Consider the following 19,654-nt stretch of genomic DNA (forward strand, 5'->3'; position numbering starts at 1 on the left):
TACGTGCCAAAAAGCTCGCTGATGATGTCCGACTCTTCTCTCTCCTCGGCCGCTTCATGCTTCTTCCGTCCCCGCCCGCTGTGTCTTCTCCTGTACTGGTCAGAGCTGCATCCGTCGGTCTTGTCGTGTGCACTGGCGGACCTGTTGACAGAGCCCTGTTGCCCACGGTGACTCCCCCTGTGATCCAAGGTTGCTGTGTGGGCAGACTTTGTCAGCTAATAGGGGCCACTTGGATCCACAGCTAACTGAGCTACTCAACATACAAACATAGCTACAGCTAAAAGGATGGTTTGAACAGTAGTAGGCAGTTATGTCATGGGCTCTAACCCCCTACAGTTTTGGAGCTACTTTACTTTCGAATTCCAGCCATATCTTACGAATTGCACCTTTAAATAATATTTGAAAGAATCTCTTTCAAAATGGACGGTTTAGCTTATAACATTTGTAGCTTGTACTGTCAATAAGTGTCCTTCACACCCACTGTAGGTTAAATCAGACTGGCAACATAGCTGCTGTTCTATCTATGGTTTGACCTAATATAATCAGACTCATTTGCACCGCAGTTTAAAGGTGTTTTTTACCAACCCACTTTTCTTTGCAGCTGCAAAGCTTTATAATACATAAGCTCTTTTTTTCACATAAAGGCTCTATAAATGAGTCAATAACGCTTATTCATTTTGCTGCCCAGAGTTAGTTCAGCAGATTGATTCAACTCTGTCTGTGTGGTAAACACAGTATGAAGTATGTTTCCATTCTTTATGCTAAGCTAACCTACCGACATGCTGGCTATAGCTTCATATTTATCAGACAGATATGAGAGTGGTTTAGATCTTCACATACAACTTTTGACAAAAAGCTGGTAAGTGTAGGTATTTCCCAAAATGTCAAACTGTTCCTATGAGAGAGAAGAGTTGACGTGTTGGATGAGTGGCAACAGGAGAAATGAACATTATCACTTCTTCCTCCCTGACCCCTCATCTTCCTCCAGCAAGAGCATGAATTTAAGACCTTGCAGACCGTTGGCCATTGATGTTGATGGGCTTTTCTGTTGCATTTTCACTCCTCCAACATGATGACGCGTCCTTCACAATAGTTAAATACTTAACTAATATTCGGGATAGGTTTTGTTTATAAAAAGGCTGCAAGCTTCTCTCAGCTTTAATGTTTTTTTTTGTATATGACAGGTTGAAATCATTTCAGTACAGCACACCTTGTTGCAGCTGATTTCATTGACTGGGAACCAGAGTGAGATTTTAAACCAAACAAATGTACATTTACAATTCAGAAAGTCCCACTATGGTGAGATTAAATGTGTCAAAGCAAGCAGTTGAAGAAATCTTAAATAACACATTTAATCTGTGACATTTGGTCCGTATGATTTCAGAGCTGTCCGTTCGTACGAAGACTGAGGTTTCACGGTGTAGACGTTCGCTTGTAAGTCAAGTGCCCGTTCTTAGGGACTGTGGCTGTTGTCACACTTCCAGAAACTTTGACATAAATAGGTTATTGCTGTCGCAGGCATTGCTGTGTGTTTCGGATGTCTTTTATAATAATTGTCTATTTTGTCTGTATTTTAAAAAAAAAATAAAAGTACTTGCCGTCAGCACCATTGTTTGTTATTTTCCTTTGTTCTTTTTCCTTAAATGTTTGTTTGAAAATGAGAAATGAAAGTTATTTTCACTACTTAGTCTACATGCTGTCCGATTTAAGTATACTTACCTTTGTCATTTGTTCAGTGTCAGCTTACTTTATACTAAATACCTGCTAGTAATGTGTGTAGGTTGGATTTGGTTAAATTAAGGTCTGCCCAAAAAGTCGCTAGATTTGACATTAGGAACCCTTTTGAAGTCACTAAATTGGTCTTAAAGGAGTTTTCCCCATGACAAAAATGCTCGTCATGCCTTGAAATGGCTTATATGTAACACTACACGTCTGCCTTTTATTTAGTATGAGCAAAAACAGTCCCTGCCTTTCCACCCCAACTCCAACACGTTTAAAAGATTCAGTAGAAAATCTGGGCGTGATTTTTGACTCTGACCTCACTTTTATTCCACACATCAAAAACATAACAAAGATAGGTTTTTACCATCTTAAAAATATAGCCAGAGTCCGCCCGTTTCTCTCCCAGGCCAGCACGGAGGTGCTGATGCATGCTTTTATCTCTTGTCGTTTAGATTATTGTAATGCCCTGCTCTCTGGTCTTCCCAAAAAGAGTTTGCATAACTTACAATTATTACAAAACTCAGCTGCACGAGTGCTGACGAAGACCAGAGGGCGGGAGCATATTACGCCTGTTTTAAAATCGCTGCATTGGCTCCCTGTGCGCTTCAGGATTAATTTTAAGGTTCTTTTACTTGTTTTTAAGTGTCTTAACGGTCTTGGGTCTTCTTATCTATCTGCATTACTTTTACCCTATCAACCCTCGCGGACCCTGAGGTCCTCCGGTGCTGGCCTTTTAACGATACCACAAGTTAGAACTAGAACACACGGGGAGGCGGCATTCAGTTATTATGGCCCCCGATTGTGGAACAGCCTCCCGGAGAACCTCAGGGCCGCAGAGAATGTTGATGTTTTTAAAAAGAGGCTCAAGACCCATCTTTTTAATCAGGCATTTAATTGAGCTCATTTAACTCTTTCTAATTACCGACATTTTTTATTATTTATTTATTAATTTATTTATTTATTTTTTATTATTATTATTCTATTTTATATTAATTCTTAGTTAAGCCTATCCTGCTTTATTACTTACTTGTTTTATCTCAATGTTTTATTTCAATGTTTTAGTCGTTATTTATGGTCTATTTTATACATTACATTGTTCTATTCCCTCAGTTTTAGCTTCTATACCTTTTATCCTATTTTACTGTTTTAGCCCCTCGATTCTCCAGTGTTTCCTCCTGGGGGCCTACCACACCGGGAGTTGCTTCTGGTCCACCGTTGGGGGTGCTGTCCCGAGGACGGCCCTGGCCGGAGTGGCGGGAGAGCCTTACACCTTGGTGTGGAGCCTCCTGCCTACCTGGGCTGGGACGGTCCTTTTGGTGGCGCCCCTGCAGTCGTGGACCTTGATTCCTCTCGGTGTGCACGGCCCCCAAGGGTAGCTGTTCCTCACCTCTGATCTTTGTGCCGAGCCATGTCTCCTTAGCAATAACCAGTGTATGTGTGTGGGTGTGTGTATGTTTGTGTGTGTGGGGGTGTATGTATGTCAGTATGTCTATGTATGTACGTGAGTGTGTATGTAACTGTGTATCTGTGTGTATGTTTATGGGTGTGGGAGGCTTGGGGTTTTTATGATGTTTTGTCTTGCTCTGTTTGTTTGTTTTTACCCTCTGTGAGGCACTTTGTGCTACAAAGCTGTATGAAAAGTGCCATATAAATAAAGTTGATTTGATTTGATTTGAAAAGGTTAAGAAAAAAAACAAAAAAACTTGATTGGAGGGGGGTTCAAAAGTCACCAAATTTAGCAAGAAAGTTTGTAAGCTGGCAACTAGCAGTGCTTGGGAAAAGGCATTGCCTCTAAGCCACTTGAAATGGACAAACAAAACAATAATCCATAAATGGACAGATCTGTTTGCAGCAAACCAACATTCTTGCTATGGTGTTGCCTTTATTCTTGGTGTCTGCCCTCTGACAGGATTATATCAGATAAGATCCACCTTCTTGACATTCGGCAAACATGCCAAATGACTATGAGTCAAACAAAATCGATAAATCAGCTGCTGTGATGGCACTGATGCCGGAGATGGCTGTGAAGGGTGACAGATCACTTCTTAGCTCCACATTCTGTTATTGCGTTAACATTTATTCAGGTGTGTAATCAAATATGATCCAGACCAACATGTAAGGCTTTTGTAATTATTTATTTTTACTTCAGCAAGGATAACATATTATGCAGCAGCACAATTACAAGTTCAGTATTAAAAAGACATTTCAAAACGGCATTAGAAAAGAAAAATGTGGATCAAATCTTAGACAAAGCTAATATATAGCTATGCTAATTTCACACATGGCCATTGCAGATTGTTGTAGGCTGACATTAACACAGTGGTTGGAGTTCAAGACCCAGTTTATCCAACTTATGCCATTTTTCCCCAGCCATGAGTTCAACCTTGTAAATCACACAGAGCTGTCGTTTCCTGTTGACAGCGTTTTGTGGCTGTCTGAGACAAACTTTGCCCTTGTTGCACACAATTCCGTTTTTTTTTTTGTTTGTTTTTCATCAAACAATCAAATTGAAGCTTAATCTATTATTTTGTTTAGTTTGAGTGCATAAAAAATGTATTGGCTGAATTCTTGCAAATGAAGTAAATTGTCAGCCTAATCCAGGACAGAGCCATACACCTCCACCTCGCACATCGTCAGATACTCCCGTCTTCTAGGGATAACCACGGTAACATAGCGGCCATCCATACCATTACACTGGTATTCAGCAGTGCCGCTTGCCGGGATCCTTGTGATCACAGCACACCTGGTAGAGTAAGCAGAAATAACTTAATTATCTGGAGAAGAAACAAATCATTTTGACCACTGTCATGTGTCTAATTTGACATTGTCTCCTGGTATTCATGTGGATGCGAGATTGCAATCCAGTTGACCATCCATGGGATGAACAGGAAGACGTCTGATCCGTGCAGGCCACACCGTGGATCAAACTTTGCTCTGACCTACTGAGGCATTTAAACAATACCTCTGGGCATGTACTATAGTCTGGAACCAGGGCACTGTTGGCCAGTCCTGTGGGTTGCAGGGTGAGGCCTCCATGAATCAGAGTTGTTCAAGCATGTCCCACAGATGTTGGATCTGATTGGGATCTGGGGAATTTGAAAACTAGGTCAATGCCTTGAGCCTGTTTGTCAGGGTGCATTGTCCTTCTGGGCAGTGTACTGCCATCGGGGAGTACCATGGCCATGAGGAGGTTCACTTGGTCTGTTTGTGTGAGTAGGTGGTCAAATCACGTGGCATTCACATGGATGCCAGGACCCAAGGTTTCCCAGCAGAACATTGCATTGTAACAATATAATCAATGTTATTTCCTTCACCTGTCGGTTGTTTTTTAATGTTGTAGCTGATCAGTATACAATATACACTCAGAGCGACTTTGGGTTTTGTTGATTTCCCTTGTTAGACTGTTAGTGGCTGATGTTTCTATTAGGGCTTGATAATGTAAAAAAAAAGTTGAAGTTACCACATTTACTTTCAAACCCCTACACACGAGCTAGTCTGATAAACTGGCCAGGCTGATATATCAACCATATTAACTTACTGCAGATAAATCTGTCAGTGTATATGTCGACTGATTCCTAACAAGAAATTGCTAAATAACTAACAAGGAAATACCATCAATACTATCAAGATTGAGATAATTTAGAAATAACAATATCTGTATGGGTTGGGCTGTATACTACAATCTGCTGTGCTGTAAAGATTGGAGATGTGACCCGGGCATCACCATTTCTTATCCTAAAATGACCCAGTTATGAAGCACCAAGGTTCATTTGGGAGAGAGTGACATTTTCATTTGGACCGTAGCACAAATGTGCTAAATCGGTATTATTATTAACAGGCTGTAAACTACCTGGGATTGTTGTTGCCATTGTTCTCAAGGGAATCTCCGATGCGAATCTCAGCTCCATCAAGTCGTTGTTCGTACGAATGTCGATTGGTTATCTTAACAGAAAACACTTTGTGGGTTGTGCGCAGATGCAGACGCCACCAGGGGTTCATGTCGTTGTTTGTATGACTACAGGACCCCAGGTCCGCATTGCTGGCACGATTCCCATCAATGGAATTATAAGCCATGTAATTTGAGTACAAAGATGATTGTGAGGCTTTTCCTTGGAGTGCCAGGTTCTCTCCTGGGAAAAAAACAGAACAATGTGGTATCAGCACCAGCATTATTGAGAATTATGAGTCGGTCTATATCAGCCATTAATGTACCAAAATTGGCAAATATGAAAAAACAATATACCAAGTTTGGTTTCACTGAGAACCGCGACATAAGACCAAAATGTGTGTTGTCTTTAGGTGTTAGCAAACAAAGCCATGAAGCCAGCCGAGCTAAAGCAACAAGAATTTTGCAGTCTAAAAAGCATGGAAGACAAAAAAATGGCAGTAAGCACATGCTTACATTTTTCTCCCCTACAAGGGGTCCCTGGCACCAAAAGTTTCGACAACCCCTGTTTTAGACTTTCCAAATGTTATCAGACTGATCAAACGCTAACAATATTAAGAGCCATATCAGGGGTTTGCGCAGCCTTGCATCTCTAAAGTCTGCTGTGGGACTTGTGGGACCTAGAAGCTGGAAAGCTTCTGAAATCTGTGCTACATAGCTGCTGATGAAGTACATTTATTGTATCAGTACAACATGGTGTAGTTCACATTCTCACCAGTGGGAGCACGGTAACCATAAACCTCCACTTCACAGAGTGTAAGAATCCTGTTTGTACCAGGCAGACGCACAGTCACATAACGCCCCTCTATGCGATTAGTGAAAGTCAAAGTGAATGAGTTCCCTGCAGGGATTTCAGAAATAACACCTGCCCTAAAAAAAGACACAAAAGGAGAAGAAGCAGCTTGTTAATGATGTCCAGCATCTACTTGGAGGTTTCTCAGTGATGCAGATAGTAGTGTCATGGTTAAAGAAACAGTTCTGTGGTCTCTGAGCTCACAGGACTGAGGTTGAAGGTAAAATGTAGTGATGAATGTGAAACAGAATTGTATCTCTAGCTATCACTTTTTTCACACATACAGTACCCTGTAAAAATGAATATGCACTCACCTTGGGTTTATGATACCATTGTCTTGTAGAGAGTTGCCGATATAAATCTGTGCTCCGTTGATCCTTTCTGCACAGCAGTCTCCTCTGTTGGTGATGGTGACGGAGGTGACGATGTAGGAGTCCAGCAGGTCCACTCTCCACCAGGGGTTGGTCTGTGTAATAGTATGACTGCATGATCCATCTAAAAAGTTAGATTCACGGTTTCCATCGATGGCATTGTATGCAGCCCCCAAAAAAACTCCCTCATAGCGGTGTGATTGTGTCGCTTTGCCACGTAAGGCCACATTTTCTGTCAACGAAATACATAAATTTTTTTATACTGTGCAGAATTTTCCTGAAAAACAATGTACAGACTACAAAAATAAGCCCTCTCAATCATCACTTATACCGTCTCTCTCTTCTGCTCTCGGACTATCATAAAGAGCTGCAGGTTTGAGTGACTTTGACTGAGTGAAGGGCTGAGCTACACACAGACAGGCAGGACAAAGAGGCAAGCAGCAAATGGGATGAAGTGTGCACTTCGGCTTTTGAATGGTGTGTTTAACAACAGCAACGACAAATCCTGACAAAATTGTGTTTAGTCCGACTGAAACAGGACTTTTAAAGTCCATGTAAACATGTTAGTCCGACTGAAATCGTACTAAATAGAATTTCTTAAAGTCGGACTAACACACCCAGATGATGCGGTTGGAAGTCCATTTACTCTTTTATGTATACGCCTTATTTGGACCTGAATTGGCCTCTGCGTTTTGCGCAAGCACCACAGTCCCAGCACCGGGCATTTCACCCGGAAGTTGTCCATGGAATAAATCTGTAGCAGGACGCCGGGAAAAACAAAAGAAGACGTACTGAGTGTATTACATGCAGTATATGACCGTCAGCTCTACTGCTGAGTAGAGAAGCAGCGCATTGCAACCTCACTATTAAAAGCCTTCTTGTTGTCGTCGATTATCAAGCCCAACTTTATGATGGAGTTGGTGGGGTGTGTGGCTAGGCAGTTGTGGGTGTGTATGAAGTACAGCAGTTGGCTCAGGACACCGTCTTTGGGGGCTCCAGTGCTGACTGCTGGAGGTGCATCCACCCACTCTGACCACCTTTGATCAGCCAGTCCCTATGTCCGAAGCTTGCTGGCCAGCCAAAGGGACAGAGCCTGTCCTGGGCATAGGCTGTATAGGCGAATGCTAAGGGTGCCGTCATCCATGGGGGGCACCGCAAATGGAGGGAGAAAAAAAAATAATTACTATTTTTTACCAGTGCTATTACTTCTATTATTTCAAAATATTATATAAGCCCACTGCAACATAACTTCATAGCAAAGTCTATTAAATAATGGAGAGGCCTTTTTTCTGGGTTCCTGGCTGGCTCGTTGCACTGTACCTGCCCTCTGTGAGGGTGGGGGGGCGGGGTCGAGAGGCAAGTCGCCTGAATCTGACCGGACCGTGACCCCAAGACCAAGAGAGAGATTTATTGATACTGTAGCGGAACCACAATGTCCAAAAGATTGAAACCATCCAGCGCCCAGGGAAGGAAAAGAAGGAAAGAAGAGGAAGAAAAACATGAAAAAGAAAGAGGTACAGTAACGTCAATGTGATGAAGTGAATGAAATTAATAGTTTAATGCATCGTAGTTGTTGGAGCAGAGTGTTAAGTGTATTACTGTTAATACTCCATACCTTAGCTTTCCCATATCATTCATAGGCTATATATATATTAATTTCACTGCACTTTACTGCTTTTTGCACTCTGGTTAGGCTGAATTGCATTGCAATGATGATAAAGTTGAATGAATCTCATCGTATTTTCATTATTAGTCTATATTAGTCTCATGAATAGCACACACCAAGCATCTGTTTTTTTATTCAAATGTAACACCCATTGGTCACAGTAATGCCTTATTTGTATTGTATTTTTAATTTATCACTTGTTTCTTTCTTCAGTTTTTATTTGGTGTGATATTTTTGACTTAAAAGAAATAAAATCTTAAAAAGTGTAGTGAAGAGTGTATGAAAACTGATTGTGAAATTGACTGTGATGCAAGGGGGCGCCAGCTAAAATCTTGCCTAGGGCACTAGGGCCTAGAGTCTTTCAAAACATTTCATCAGGGAGGAGGTCAGGGCTACAGGATGATAGTCATTCTGAGGAGACCACACAAGCACCAGACAGCAGCAGACGTGTGTTTTGAGAAATGTATGCAACTACCGCTGCTGATGTTTTATAATTAACACATAAATACAGGATAATACCAGATTATACTTACGGTAAGTATAAGCTGAGCATGACCCTAAGAAGAGCAGCAAAATAAATACACCCGTGTGCTTCATTATTCTGTTTGAGACAGACAAGAGAGAGAAATGTTAATAGCATAAAAAGTACATTTCCAAGTACATTTTGACTGTTTGACTGATGACCAAAATGTCCAAAATGACAAAGAGATGACAGAACTTTGCTGTGATGATCTTGAAATAAAGAATAGCTGTAAACAATAGGTTTGTGTAAAAGAATAAACAATGGCGAAGAGGCTGGTGAATATCTGATCTGTCTTTGATTGGCTATTCCAGCTCTGAGCATGTGATTATAATGTCGTCGTTTGTAAAACTGCTCTTAAAATTTACTTTGCTGTATGTATCGTTGAAACTCTTGATAAGTCTTATTCATTGTTAATGAAGACATTTTGATAACACTTTATAATAAAGCTTGTGATTAACTTAAATTTGTATTTGTACACTGTATTTTTTATTTTAGGCCTGAAAAAATATTTCCTACTGGTACTTAAATCTAGGTACAGTGAAAGAAAAACACCACTATAAGAAACAAGGAGTAACTATTGGATATTTTAGATGAAAGGAGAAATAAATTACAGTATATAAGTATATTTTACCAATATTTGGGTACCTACAGGATACAGTAGTTCAGGGAAAAATTATTAACAGCACTGATATTCTGCAGAACCTATTAGGTAATTGTGGTGTAGAGTGATATGCTACCTAGACTGCAGGCTGACAGGTAAAGAACGAAGCTGTTGGAAAACCTCCTCGAAGATACAAATTAGCCAGGAACATACAGTATTGAATATTTTGTTTGTGTTCTCAAAATAGGGTCCTCACTAATGCTTGGGCACAGCAATATAGTTTTAGGTGGGAAGCTCAAATCATGGAATAATAAGTGACTTGTCTGTCATTAAAGAAGTAAAGATAGAAATGATGCCAGGCTGCCACCCTGACTAGATTTCGTGCCAGATGGCGGTTAAAAAAATCTCTTTACAGTGTTTTTAAGTGTAATTTATGAACGTTTGATAAATACAGGCCTTAATCAGTAAAGCAGATTACAAAGAATTCTTAATAAATTCCTAATTAAAAACGAGAGTGCAATGAGAAATTAAATATTTACCCTGATTCCTGGTTAGAAAAATGTTTAATACCTGCGTTACAATGAGCAGCCGGAGCTTCTTAACTCTTGGTGGCCTCTTTGTGTCAATGGACAATTCGATCTCTCCCTTGCCTCGCCTCCCCCTCGCTGTCAATCATTAATAAATAACACATTAATCGGGGGAAACTATCCAATCACATCACATTATGGTGTCTACTCCTATCCACATGTATTACACTCCATAGGTCAAATAAAGACGTGTTCTCATGCTGGATTAACCCATTTTTGGCCACAAATGTGCTATAATATCTCAAAACATGGCAACACATGTTGAATCAAAGGAAAGACTCTTGAGGGGGCAACTATGTGAGAGGGTCACATCACAGATGGAGCCAGCCAAATGCAGATTCAGGCGACAAGTCCCTTCTTTCTTCTAAAATTTTAAATGTGAAAGTGATGAAAGAATCTGAAGACTTGTTGCAAACCAACTTTCATTCTAAATAATTGCATTCATGCAAACATAACTTCACTGTAGTAAAAGGACAATTATGTTATTTTCAAGATGTGGATAGTATCCATTGGAACAGTTTTTAGAATAACATCATACCAGCCACGGTACCATCAAGGTGTTGATGTTCTCAGTACGCACATCTTCAAACTCAGTCTTCATTCTGATCTCAACTTCACTCCTGTAAATTGTCCTGACTGCATCTTGCACAATTGACCCTGTGGTAGTTTTTACCACAAAAATATCTCTGAGACCACATTTTGCCTTGATGACACCACTGTAAAATAAAATGTTATTGTTCAGTTGTGACGTAATAAACTTTAAATTTGGAGAAAAAAAAACATTTCGTTTCGGAACAATAACGATAAAATGGAAACGAATTTTTAAACGACTTTTTAATGATTTAATTGTATTTCAGTATTGATAACATTCAGAGTTTTATCCTGCAGCTGATAGTGACAATGCCTCCATTACATGTCACCCCACAATACAATCACTGTCAGATGAGGAGATAAAATCACAAGGACTTGATTTTGGGCAAATTGTGCCACTTGTTGCAAACATGTTTCTTCTGATGATATTGAATCTCAAGCTGTGATTCCAGTTAGTATGAGTACATGTAACAGCAAACTGTTACTGTTCTGCATTTTGAAGGTCTTCAGACCTAATCCAGCCTCGAGCCGTACACCTCCACTTCACACAGACTCAGGAACTCTTCTTTTCCTGGGATGACTATGTTAACGTAGCGACCATCCAGGCCAGGACACTGGAATTCAGCAGTACCTCCTGCTTCGATACTTTGGATCACAGCACACCTGACAGACGAAGCAGAAATCACTTGATGAACAAAAGGTCATGAAGCAGTTATAAAATCATACTTCAAAAGTAAAACCAGAGATTAACAATAAAGAATAAAGAGTAGGGGTGGGCAATCTGGTCAAAATATAATATCATGATCTATTTAATAATGGTCTTTTTCCTCAATTTTTAAAGGCCCAGTAGATGATAGTGTTGGGACTCTCACCACATGGTTCCGACAGTAGAGCGACCTGCACGTAGACCGAAGATTAAATGCGACCTCCTTGCGCTAATAAAGCCTGGTAAGCAAAGGAAAGTGCACCGACACTAATGTCCAGTAGGTGGCACCTGATTGTCACCGTTTTAATGATTTGATCATATTTTTTATTAATATTTATTCATTTAATTTCTAAAAATTACACACCTGCCCTACCATCAATCCTGACAATGGTGCCCCGTGTGAGGTCATTTTAAACACGCTTTATTGCAATATTTATTTATGCACAATAATCCAGAATTATTAATCCCAACAATAGTCAGATTTAAAATGTCTGATGAATTTCTCCATTTGCAAAATTACAATATAATATACCATTAAAAAGTTATTTTTGACACAAGCTCCTCATCTGCATTGCTGCTAACTACTCTCATTTAATCCTATAAAATACATCACCCAAAGAAGAGCCACATGAAGTAATTCTTCCAGATTGTCATCTACCTGGCTACATCATTCTATCAATGATTTTAAGAGCTGATGCATGAGGAGAAAGACAGCTACGACAAATACTAAATCATTGGTGCCTTCTTAAAAAATCGAGAATACAAAAAGATACAAGATATTAAGATGTTTCTTTCCTTTCCTTTCCTTTCCTTTTCAGCGTGTCTGCTTCTGTGTCTAAAGTATGTTGTTCTTCCCAACAGCTGTTTGAACACACTGTTTGAGCTGATTGCACCATTTACGCCAAATTTACTAAAGAATATAACATATTGACAGTAAACATGTCAAATTTTATAAAATCTACAAACAGTAACTAATAAAGGCTTCTTCTTGACGCCCAAGGAGAAGGTCCCAGACTACTTTTAGAAACCACCCAATTTTGTACAAACTGTACAAACTTTGTGAAAAGCTGTCTACAACAAATTCTTAAATATTTGGGCCTACTTGTGAATTCAGCAACTGTTTTACATAAAGATATTTATTCTTTGTGTGTGCTCCAGTAATGAAGGAGTTTATTTGCACATGGAGTGGGGAAGTGAGATCCGACCACAAGTGGTCACTCTCAAGACGCATGTTAAGACGCATTTAACGCCGGGTGTGAAATGAAGGGCTTGAAGCTGTCCACTTGTAATTGCATCACTGAAGACAGATGGTAATGCCAAATGTGAACAGGCAATTGACACAGTGCTGCTTTGGGTAAAATGCCAATGACGGCATGCTTAAATGCTGAAGTTCAAACGGCTGTGTTGGTCTCATTTAGTATTGCAAATGATTAACCAAAAACAAACTGTTTTACCAGAATAGTTTACCATTTTACCATCTGCTGGCATGGTTAAAAATACTGATTAGAGCGGTCAAGAATACGTTGTGCTGTATCCTACCTGGCATTGTTGTTGCCATTGTTGTCAAGAGAATCTCCAATTCTGATCTCGGCTCCATTGAGGCGTTCTGGGTTTGATTTCATGTTGGTTATCTTCACAGTAAACACTTTATAGGTTTTGCGCAGATCCAGTCGCCACCAGGGGCCGATGTCGTTGTTTGTGTGACTGCAGGAGCCGTCCCCCCACTCGTTGTTCTGACTTAAGTCTATGGCGTTATTTGCAAAGCCAAATTCAAACAATGACGACTGTGTGGCTTTTCCTTGGAGGGCCAGGTTCTCTTCTGCGAAAAGAACGCACAAAAATGACCATTAAAAGCTGGACTTAAAGCAAAATCACAGCATATTCATAGTGTACTTAAATGAACTACTAGATTTTTTTCTTGGAATGTTTAGTTAAATTTTTCCTGTGACTCTTTGAAGAAATGTTATTTCATGGTTTAGGATGCAGGATACAATTCTTACTGAAGTTTCTTTAATGCAAAAGCATTAAAGCTTCTACGAATGGTTTAATAACATTAAAATCAATGATATGATTTTCCTTTTGGTTCATACCACACTTTATAGATGAGATGACAGTTACTGCATACCGTTCACGTTCATGTAATAGCTCAGATTCTCACCGGTTGGGGAACGATACCCATAGACTTCCACTTCACAGACTGTAACGATCCTTCGTGAACCAGGTATAACCAAAGTCACGTAACGTCCCTCCACACGATCAGTGAAAGTCTGACTGAACGTTTCAGCTCTACCGATGTCAGCAATCGTTGCAACCCTAACAGAGAGAAAGACAGAGAAAGTAGCCCATGAATCACATGTAATACCTTTTGTTTAATGGTAAGATAAGGATGAAAAAAAACAGGCTTGTTGAGTATGTTTTTTTATTTATTTTTTTTATTTTCCAAGGACATATCTAAGATTCCTCCGTGTACCACCAGTGGTAATAGAACAGCGTTTTAAAAATACTAGCGTTATAGATATATGGCGTAAACAATGCGACATATTGTTGAGTAAGGTGAATCAGTTATTTGCACTGTTATGGCCACCAACCTAGGGACTTAAAGATTATATGCTGTTTCCAGCATATAATCCATGCTGTTTAAAAATGGAAAACTTTGAACTCTAAGACATTTTAACACTATCAAAATACTGCAGAATTTCAAATTAAAATACTGAAAATAAATACTAAAATGTATTACTGAAATGTAATTTAAAATAATTTTTCTTTCCTGTAATATTTTGCTTCAGCCTGCTGCATAGTCGCATTCATGCAGGTCGCACATGCATACGTCATCCATGATTAGTTACAAGCTAAATTCAAACTGTGATGACAAAATATTAAAATAAAAGGTTCAAAAAGACTCCAAGCAAATAACACAAATCAGTAAGTCAAGCTATGCTACTGTATTTTAACATTTATCATAATGGGGGTACGTGGAGAGCCTAATATTTTCTGAGGTGTTAGACAGTTCAGAAAGTTAGAGAAACACTGATCTAATATATTTTACAACAAATGTTTGTAGAAAATGCTTTTGTTATTTTTCATATCAACTCACACTGGGTTTTCAAAACCATTTCTTTCCACAGAGTTGCCTATGTGGACTTCCATCCCGTTGATCCTGGTTTCACAGCAGTCTCCTCTGTTGACGATGGTGATGGAGGTGATGATGTAGGACTCCAGCAGGTCCACTCTCCACCAGGGGTTTTTCGCTTCAGTAGTGTGTGCACATGATCCAGCACTGTATTCAGATTCGTGGTTTCCATCGATTGCATTGTAGGCAGCCGCGAATGCGTCCCCATAACGTGCCGATTGGGTCGCTTTTCCACGCAAGGCCACATTTTCTATGAATGACATACATAACAGATACTTTACATCTTTATTAGTCACATGGACACAGGAAGTAAGGGTGCTGCAGCAGCCCCTTAATCAAAGCATTATTAATAAAGGTCAATTGATTATCCACATAATTTAAAAGCGTTCTTTGATCATGACGCCTAATGTTACTTCACGTTTCTCTGGTTTGTCAGTCAAGTGTATGAACGACACTGCAGACTGGAGTCTCAGTTATGGTGACAAACAGGAAAATATGCTCCTTCTCTCCGTCTCTATGAAACGACTGTATTGGACACAATGTTTTTTAAGCAGGGAAAGAAACAACTTAATGCATAGCACACAAACGCCCTAATAATGAAGAATTAATCATATACGGTGTTTCACCATGTTTAAGTTTCTCCAAACTCAACAACTGAGTTGGGGAATTTCTCTTCCTCTTTATCTCCCTGCTGATGTTGACTGTAGTTGCTGTGACTGCTTTGACCTTCATTGAGCTGGTGTTCACATTTGCTTTGCTTTGCAATTAATACAAAAAACATGAATGTCACACATTCCATCAAACTAAAACCATGTCAAAAGTCATGTGCATTTATCAGTGGAGTTGTAGAGGTTTTTCTACCCAATATTAGTTGACTTGGTTATGTGTTTTACTGTGAAAGAAAATAACTTGATCTTTGCACTACAACTCCAGATATATAATACACATAATCATCAAATAAAACAGCCAAATGTTATTCAGAAATGTACGCGGCTGCATTTAGTGATGTTTTACGGTGAAGACGTCACATACTCTCAGATCATACTTACGATATTTTACGGCTGAGCATGTCCCCAGGAGGAGCAGCACCACCAAAACACTGAAATTCATCGTTCTGGATGAGTCAAATAAGAGCCATTAATCATATCTGAAAAATTGACACTTCCTTTCTTTTTTACTGTTAGAAGTTTATCGTATTAGAATCTCAGCCCAGTCAGCAGGATATAATGTTAGCACTTAACGTTTCTACGTACCACAGATACACCCAAGGTTGACATTTGAACAAACGTGGCATATCGCGCTCACAATTTAGAGAAATAGAAAATAAAACCTAAACAAAACATAAAGAAATGTTCAGTTTTCTCTTAACTTTGCTGTGCTTCACAGAAAAACACAACCATCCACAAACCACATAAATTAGAAGTTGAAAAAAATTGATTGTATGTATCAAAACACAGAGAGGGTTATGATCAATAAGTCATTTTCAAAAAATACCAAGGCACAGTGCTTTGCAAACATTTATAGCCTTTATTGAATGTGCTTAGCGCCTACACATTTCAATTTACAGTGTTTGGTGAAGAAGTTTTTTGGTTATGACTTATTGATCACAAAGCAAAGTTTAAGCTCACTTCATAAAAAAGGTGTGCTATTTAGTTTTCAAAATTAGTAAGTCTTCAGTTAGGCTTAAAACTCAAACTATTATGGCTATTATTCACTTCCTTTTTCTGCAGAGGTACATACAGTATCTACATACAATATAGAATATTTAGTGTATTCACATGTGCTCAGTGAAAAGCAGCGCAAGAAAGAAGAAGACACAGAAATTGATGTACTAAGATGACCAGATGCAACAGAGAAATGAAATGTTACCTGGAGTCCTCACAGTCTGATGATTCAATGAAAAAAGCTTCCAAACCCCTAAAACAAAACACTTTGTGTGCTCTTTAAGTAGCTACATCTCTTTCTTCACCCTACAGCAGTTGAACCAATCATCTTCTCACTATCATCTTCAGCACTGTCCTGTGACATCACATTGTTTCCTCCCATGCACATTTATTTCACTTCCCTTCTTGTGAATCAGAATTTGGAGGTCATCCAAGTAACTGCCAAGAAGTAAGACAAACATTACACAATACACTGTCTACATTCACTTGATAAAATCATAATAATAAAGACTAATAACTAAGATGTTTGTGTTGTGTTTGCAGTGCTATTTAACATTTAATCTCCGTAAGAAATCATTTACTTTTAACTCCACTACATTTGTCTCTTCATGATTTTACATACAATACATGTGATCAGTGTATCAAGTATGATACATTATTATAGATTAAAGGATAAGTTCACCCAAAATTATAAATTCAGTCATTATCCATGCTGATGGAAAGTCGGATGAAGTTCTGTCTTCCACAAAACATTTCTGTAGCTTCACAACAAAACAGCGCTGCAGCATTCTCCTAAACAACTGAAGTCGATAGGGACTAAAAAAACAACCCAAAAACAGCAGAATGTCAGAAATGTCAACTTCAGACGGAGTACGCGCTAACACTTTTATTTTAGCAGAGATGACAGCTTTAAAAAGGATGTACATAACATCTTTTTCAATAAAATTAGGATCTCAGGGCTTCCAGAGACTTGGTATAGGCCATACGAGATGTCTATGGCCGTCACAATATCTAGAAAGACACCTTGCTGTTGGGTTTTTTAAAATGTACTTTTGGTGCTTTGAGCACCATAAGCTGAGTGCCCTCTGGTTTCATTATATTCGAGACAAGGCAGACATCTCTGCAGCTGATGTCTCCAAAACTCAGCAACTCACACCAAAACAGGGATAAATAGCACCACAGGTGAAAGGAAAATATGTATTCTTGAGTTTGGGGTGAACTGTCCCTATACAGGGTGTATGCGGGTTCTTAAAAAGTATTAAAAGTTGATCAATCAATTTAGTGCAAATTAAGGCCCTTAAAAGTCTTATATGCCTTTTTCCAAGGTATTACATTTTATAGCTTGTTTTCAATATGTATATTTATTCAAATGGGTAAAGTTTGCCTGAATTTAATCATTGCCATGAGTTCTTACCAGACATTTCCCCTCATAATTCCTCATATGGTTTAATTTAAATAGATATCTGAGGCTCTTAGAGTTAAAACTCTAAAAAAAAAAATTAAGATTAGACTAAAGTTCCACAAAAATATCATAAATTTGTGTAGCAGAACTTTTTTCCAACAGATTTATCTTGTGAACCTTTGGAGGGGCCCGACCTCTAGGTTGGGAACCACTGTATGACATTACCTAATAATATATAAAGTAATTACAGCTACAACATAATTGATGTAATGTTAATAACCTAATGAACAATTATCTAATATTATATCAGTCACAGGGCCAATTTTCTACATAGCGAGTTTTACTTTTGATACTTATAGCTGATAATACTGTACTTTTACATTGCATTGGGTTAGTCACTGTTTAGTTGTACTATCTTACAATCAATATTAGTAAATGTAAGTTAAACTATGTTGCTGATATAAATCCAGTTAGAAGTGGCGATGAGGTCTTAAAATATATGAAAAGGGTCTTAAAATAGGTCTTAAAAGGTATTAAATGTAATTTCAGGATTCCTGCATATACCCTGATTTAACAGTGCCAGCCTTTCTCTGTGTGCTTTTGAGCAGGTGTGCAGTGGTTTGTGCAAATTGTGGCCAACCTTGACATCCTGTACATCCGCTGAATGATCATAATTCTGACCTTTTTCCAAGGAAAGTTGCCAAATAGACAGGAAATGAAAGAAAAAAACAACAGTAACTGCTAATCCTGAAAATGCTTAGTCTTAGATTTTTACTTTACGCAATGCACACACTCCCTGAAACTTCTCTGTTTTCTGCCAGATTCACTTGAATTTTTTGGCATTTCCACATTTCCATGCTCTACTTCTCTGTTTCCTTCTCTCTGATAACCCTTAAACACATCCAGCTCTCTCCAATTTTATCAAAACTCATCTATCAATTTCATCAAAAAGGTCTATCCCATTACACTGGAAGTTTTGGGTGAAACCTCCAGGTGTATACATCACAGCACACCTAGCAGAAGAAGAAATGACTCTGTTAACTCATCAAATGGTCAGGTGAAACACTAGATACTCCGAACGTGCTGTTTTCTAAAATAATTTCATAGTTATTACCAAAACTGTTATGTCAAACAAGTATTTTCTATATTTTTTAATTGAGCATAAATATATTGTTCCAAAAAAGCCCTATAACACATATACTTTAATCCCAAACTTTAAAGGCCCTCTATGTAACAATTTATAGTATTTTACACGTATTAATCACATTTTTATTGCCTATACATGAGCAGATTGCAACCTGATGTGAAAAATAAGATGTTCCCCATCCCTCTGCGTTTCCTATATTATCCTGTGGGCTCATTTCTTCGTGAAACCCTTGAGATAATTTTTTTTGCGATCGCCCCAGGGAAGTGGCGTTATGCGCGTTCTCGACTGCCAAGTCTCAGTGCCTCTCTCTGCTCCACCATCAGAAATGGAGTCAGCTAACACAAACAAACGACCAGCTTCTAGCACAACACAGACTCCCTGAGCTGCCTTTCTTTCTATTGAAAAGGTAAGACATTACTGCAGACCATGTGAAATGTATTGTGATGTTTTGTTTTTAGTTTTTTTCTTTGTTTTCAGTTACCAAAATGGATTTTAGTAGATACATGGACATTCTAAACTTAAAAAGGAGTTGATATTTTAAGCTTGAATTACTCTGATGGCATCAAGTACCATCGGTATAAATTGCACAAAACAGTGCTCCTGTCTATAGTTCCATCAGGGAATTTTTTGGAACCCCACCAGTGTGTTTTGGTATTTTTATATTTCCTGAGAATGTTTAATAATTTTTTTTTTTTTTTAAACTCTTTATTTATAAGTCATTTTCATCTTTTAGTACAGAACAAAAGACAAATACAAAACATTGAACAATTACCCATATTCAAGGTCCGGGGGTGATCAATAAGTC

At 38.7% G+C, this 19,654-nt stretch overlaps 2 protein-coding genes across 3 annotated transcripts; both read right to left on the reverse strand.

The window, feature by feature from the left end:
• Nucleotides 1–3,838: 3,838 nt before the first annotated feature.
• On the reverse strand, nt 3,839–10,259 carry LOC141012544 (uncharacterized). 2 transcript variants are annotated; one of them, XM_073486052.1, is made up of 6 exons: nt 10,193–10,259; nt 9,032–9,099; nt 6,776–7,064; nt 6,384–6,538; nt 5,573–5,852; nt 3,839–4,465 (listed from the first exon to the last, which is right to left on the reverse strand). In XM_073486052.1, exons 2-6 carry the CDS (start codon nt 9,093–9,095, stop codon nt 4,315–4,317), a joined length of 939 nt encoding a protein of 312 aa, XP_073342153.1. In that variant the 5' UTR covers nt 9,096–9,099; nt 10,193–10,259; the 3' UTR covers nt 3,839–4,314. The 2 variants fall into 2 exon arrangements, with proteins under 2 accessions (XP_073342153.1, XP_073342152.1); XM_073486051.1 differs by having other exon boundaries at nt 10,162–10,233.
• A 766-nt stretch (nt 10,260–11,025) lies between these two features.
• Nucleotides 11,026–15,778, reverse strand: LOC141012553 (uncharacterized). Its single transcript, XM_073486060.1, has 5 exons — nt 15,686–15,778; nt 14,601–14,886; nt 13,665–13,819; nt 13,046–13,325; nt 11,026–11,463 (listed from the first exon to the last, which is right to left on the reverse strand). The coding sequence occupies exons 1-5, from the start codon at nt 15,744–15,746 to the stop codon at nt 11,313–11,315; spliced, it is 933 nt and encodes a 310-aa protein (XP_073342161.1). The 5' UTR covers nt 15,747–15,778; the 3' UTR covers nt 11,026–11,312.
• Nucleotides 15,779–19,654: the final 3,876 nt, after the last annotated feature.

This window comes from Pagrus major, chromosome 17 (assembly GCF_040436345.1).
Source record: "Pagrus major chromosome 17, Pma_NU_1.0".
Lineage (NCBI taxonomy): Eukaryota > Metazoa > Chordata > Actinopteri > Spariformes > Sparidae > Pagrus > Pagrus major.